The sequence below is a fragment of the Sapajus apella genome, unplaced genomic scaffold, assembly GCF_009761245.1.
Source record: "Sapajus apella isolate SASKATOON/1434 unplaced genomic scaffold, GSC_monkey_1.0 scaffold751, whole genome shotgun sequence".
In the NCBI taxonomy this organism is placed as follows: Eukaryota; Metazoa; Chordata; class Mammalia; order Primates; family Cebidae; genus Sapajus; species Sapajus apella.
In genome coordinates, this window is record NW_022437677.1 from 9,162 (window position 1) to 13,668 (window position 4,507).

At 51.4% G+C, this 4,507-nt stretch overlaps 1 protein-coding gene across 1 annotated transcript; it reads right to left on the reverse strand.

Moving 5' to 3' along the window:
* Positions 1-1,100: 1,100 nt before the first annotated feature.
* On the reverse strand, positions 1,101-4,135 carry IL31 (interleukin 31). The gene is made up of 3 exons (XM_032272612.1): positions 3,994-4,135; positions 3,276-3,412; positions 1,101-1,430 (listed from the first exon to the last, which is right to left on the reverse strand). Exons 1-3 carry the CDS (start codon positions 4,133-4,135, stop codon positions 1,101-1,103), a joined length of 609 nt encoding a protein of 202 aa, XP_032128503.1.
* Positions 4,136-4,507: the final 372 nt, after the last annotated feature.

The following is a 4,507-nucleotide window of genomic DNA, read 5'->3' on the forward strand; positions in this document are numbered from 1 at the left end:
GTGGCCTTGAGCAAGTGACTAACAGACTTCCTGCCTCAGTTTTCCTACCTATGAGAAGAGGATGATACTTAACATGTCCTGCCATAGAGAAAATGCTCAATGAGTGTTTTTTGCTGCTAGGATCACGCTTTGCAGTGGTGCTGTCCTGGCTCTCTGCCACCTCGGATTCCTGGGCTCAAGCAATCCTCCCACCTCAGCCTCCCAAGTAGCATACCACCATATCTGGCTATTTTTATTTTTTAGAGATTGGATCTTGCTATGTTGCCCAGGCTGGTCTGAAACTCCTGGCCTCAAGCAGTCCTCCAGCCTCAGCTTCCCAAAATGCTAGGATATTTGATCCATGTTGCAACCCTGTGAGGCTGTGGCCATCACCAACACCATGTCCAGAGGAAACTAGCCACTGTGCCCAGCCAGGATCATTATTATTTTTTCTTTCTTTTTTTAAAATACAGATGGGGTCTCACTATGTTGCCCAGGCTGGCCTTGAACTCCTGGGCTCAAGTGATCCTCCTGCCTTGATCTCCCAAAGTGCTGGGATTATAGGTGTGAGCCGTGGTGCCCGGCTCAGGGTCATTATTTTTTTACTGAGCCTGTCCAGAGGGGAGAAATGATAGTGGTAAAATTGATGCCTCTTTCTAGATGGAGCATGTCCGTCTGCCCTCTGCCACAACTCTACCCAGCTTGGAGTCCCATTAGCTAATTTCAAGCCCTTCATCACAGATTACGAGAAAAATTCAATACAGTTTATTAAATAGATTGCAAGGGCCCTCCCAAGAAGCATTAACAACTCTTCGTATAATGAACAGCAACAAATTAACACAGCTGCCACCTCCCGCTCTCACAAGGGTATAATAAGTAAGATTTAAGCCTGCAGAAGAAAAACATTCCATAAATACCAAGACTAATAACAACAGCATAATGTTTTTCAAGGTAATCCACAAATTTACATCTCAGCCCTCCCAGGACTAGCCCATCTGAGGGGTCACTGAGATTACTGGAAAAATATACTTTAGGAATCATGGCAGAGTTTCCACATATAGCTGCCGGTCATTTTTTTAAGGCTGCTTAAGTTCCTGCCATTCCAGAAGGAATAGATGGCCTTAGGTGGTGGCCTGCTGGGCTCCAGAGGTCAATGATTTTAATGCGAGGTCCATGCATTCTGAAAACTGCTGAAAAATAGTCAGGATGAAGCGTTTACATTCAAAGGTGCCTGTTGGCATAGAAATGCTTGTTTCCAGTGCATCTTGAAATATGAGTTTGTCGAGTTGCTCTATGATTTCGTCAATAACAGGTTTGCTGTCTACCTGACTGATCACCTTGAGATATGCCCGGATGGCTGAGCTGTGGATATTGTTTGGCGGCTGGGCGTCAGGGATGAGACACGGCAGCGTGTAGTTCTGGGACACAGGCACCCCCTTCTCTTCCTCCACCTGTGGAATGAGGAGAAATGGTAAGTACTGGGTTTGCAGTAACAGCTGAAAGTCTCAGCAGCGAATGTTTGCATGCTTCCTCCGTGACCCGCCTGGTTGATATATTCATCTGACCAGTGTCACAACCCTGTGAGGCGCTGCCACCCCCAACCCCATTTCCAGACAAAACTAGAGCTTAGGTGGCCACAGTCCTGAAGCCTGTGCTCAGAACCGCTGCTCCATCTAGCTGAGGCATCCCCAGCCTTCCAGAAGCCATGCTCACGTGCCCAGGGCGGTGGGAACTAGAGCACGTCTGGCCTTCCACGGCAGCTCCCTGCCCTGTGGGACTCTGTGTTGAAGCCACACACGCCCCACTTATAGAGGAGAGTGTTAGGCTTGTCCGGGAAGGCCTCCGAGATGCAAGGAAGAGTTTTTCCAAACAAACCAAGGAGTCCGGACAACTCCCTCCCTTCCCTCTTCCTAAGGACTAACCATTTTTGGGTCAGACCGAATTGCTAGCAACACCTCACTCACCAACCTGAACTGCCCAGTCACCTTTGCTTGGTAACAACCTCAGCCTTTTATAAAAGCCAAGGCTGAAGTCTAAATGCCAAGGTAGGGCCGGGCTCAATGGCTCACACCTGTAATCCCAGCACTTTGGGAAGCCAAGGTGGGCAGATCACAGGGTCAAGAGATGGAGGCCATCCTGACCAACATGGTGAAACCCTGTCTCTATTAGTAAAAAACACAAACATTAGCCAGGCGTGGTGGCACTTGCTTGTTACCCAGGCTGGAGTGCAATGGCGCGATCTCGGCTCACTGCAACCTCCGCCTCCTGGGTTCAGGCAATTCTCCTGCCTCAGCCTCCTGAGTAGCTGGGATTACAAGCACGTGCCACCATGCCCAGCTAATTTTTTGTATTTTTAGTAGAGACGGGGTTTTACCATGTTGACCAGGATGGTCTCGATCTCTTGACCTCGTGATCCACCCGCCTCGGCCTCCCAAAGTGCTGGGATTACAGGCTTGAGCCACCGCGCCCGGCCCAGGTAATGCCAATTTTATGAATTGTTTCCAAGTTTGGGTATTTGTTCACTGGACAAAGCTATCTTGTCTGGGTGCGGTAGCTCATGCCTATAATCCCAGCACTTTAGGGGCCTAAGGCGGGCGGATCAGAGGTCAGGAGATCGAGACCATCCTGGCCAATATGATGAAACCCTGTCTCTACTAAAATACAAAAATTAGCTGGGCGTGGTGGCACGCATCTGTAATCCCAGCTACTCGGGAGGCTGAGGCAGGAGATTCCTTCGAACTGGGGAGTCGGAGGTCACAGTGAGCCAAGATCGTGCCATAGCACTCCAGCCTGGAGACAGAGGGAGACTCCATCTCAAAAAAAAAAAAAAAAAAAGGCCATCTTCGTCTGTCTAGTTGCCCCCATCCCTTCCTGGCATAGCCACAGACCCAGCTTCAGGTCTGAAGAGAGGAGCCTCTTTGGAGGGCAATGGAAGGCATTTTTTTTTTTTTTTTTTTTTGAGACGGAGTTTCGCTCTTGTTACCCAGGCTGGAGTGCAATGGCATGATCTTGGCTCACCGCAACCTCCGCCTCCTGGGTTCAGGCAATTCTCCTGCCTCAGCCTCCTGAGTAGTGGGAATTACAGGCACTTGCCACCATGCCCAGCTAATTTTTTGTATTTTTAGTAGAGACGGGGTTTCACCATGTTGACCAGGATGGTCTCGATCTCTTGACCTCGCGATCCACCCGCCTTGGCCTCCCAAAGTGCTGGGATTACAGGCTTGAGCCACCGTGCCCGGCCCTTGGAAGGCATTTTTAAAGCATAGTTTGGAAAAAAAAATCTCTATAGCACTCACGTCTTTCAAAAGTATCTTCGACAGGAACTGCAGTTCCTCAACTACTTTCTGTACTTCACTTGGTTGGACAGGCAGCGTGTGGCAGGCCAGCCAGCTTCCCACGCAGCAGAGCAGGAACAGCACAGACGTGGCGGGGCCTGAGGAGAGAACGATGAGGTGAGCACATGCTTCACACACCCCTGCCCATCCCGGCTCCATCCCTCCAGCTGCTGCTGAGCCATCCCTGGGGCGAGTGCTTCCAGAGTCTTCCTGGCGACATAGATGATGCCCAAGACTTCGGAAGCACCAGGACCAGTGATACCTGAGTGAGAGGCCATGGCGAGAGGGCGTGAGGCCGGCTGTGGAGGGGGCGCTGGAGCCAGATGTGCTGGCCATGGCTGCCTGGAGATTATAAAGGGCCGGGCTGAGGAGGAAGAGCCGTCAGCGTCCTGCCCATGGCAAAACGACTACTCAGCTTTTCTCCAGAAAACACTCAAAGTTCTGCCGGTCATGGTGGGTGAAAGGGCTGGAAGGAAATGCTGAGGTTACCCTCAAGGTGGGCAGATGCCTGACTCAGCGCAGATACACAGACTTCACAGGAAGGCGCAGGCATCTTTGCCTTTTCTTCCTGGAAGGAGCCTGTCGATTTGACTAGACAAAATTTTGAAGCCCAGCATTGACAGACACGATCTACGACCAAGGAGCGGGTGACCTACAGGGGTTCACGGGCAGGGCCCACAGGGAATTTCTGGGGAGGAAACGCGAAGCCGGCATAAGATGCGCAGAATGTGGTATCTCTGGAAATTTCTGCAGCCTATGCCCACGCCGGTGTGAGGGACTGCCCCGTAGCAGCCATGAGCGCAGCGGGTCGAAGTCTCCATCTCAACTCTGCATGGCCTTGGACATCACTGGACTGTCCGCCATGGCTCTGCAACCTCAGGGCCCAGAACCAGAGACTGTGCTCCTCAGTTATTGGTTGAAATCCTTGTTCATATGGCCTTGAACTCCTGATCTCGAGATCTGCCGTGGCCTCCCAAAGTGCTGGGATTACAAGCGTGAGCCACCGTGTCCGGCCTCAAATTTTTGTATTTTTAGTAGAGATGGGGCTTCACCATGCTGGGAGGAGGTCAGTCTGGGCGGCCCATAGAACCCAAGATACACAGAGGGACACAGCCAGGAAGCGCCGCCACCCTTCACCCCAAGGCCCCCTGCAGCCACCACTGACTTTTTCTTTACTTCCCAAACTGCCACAA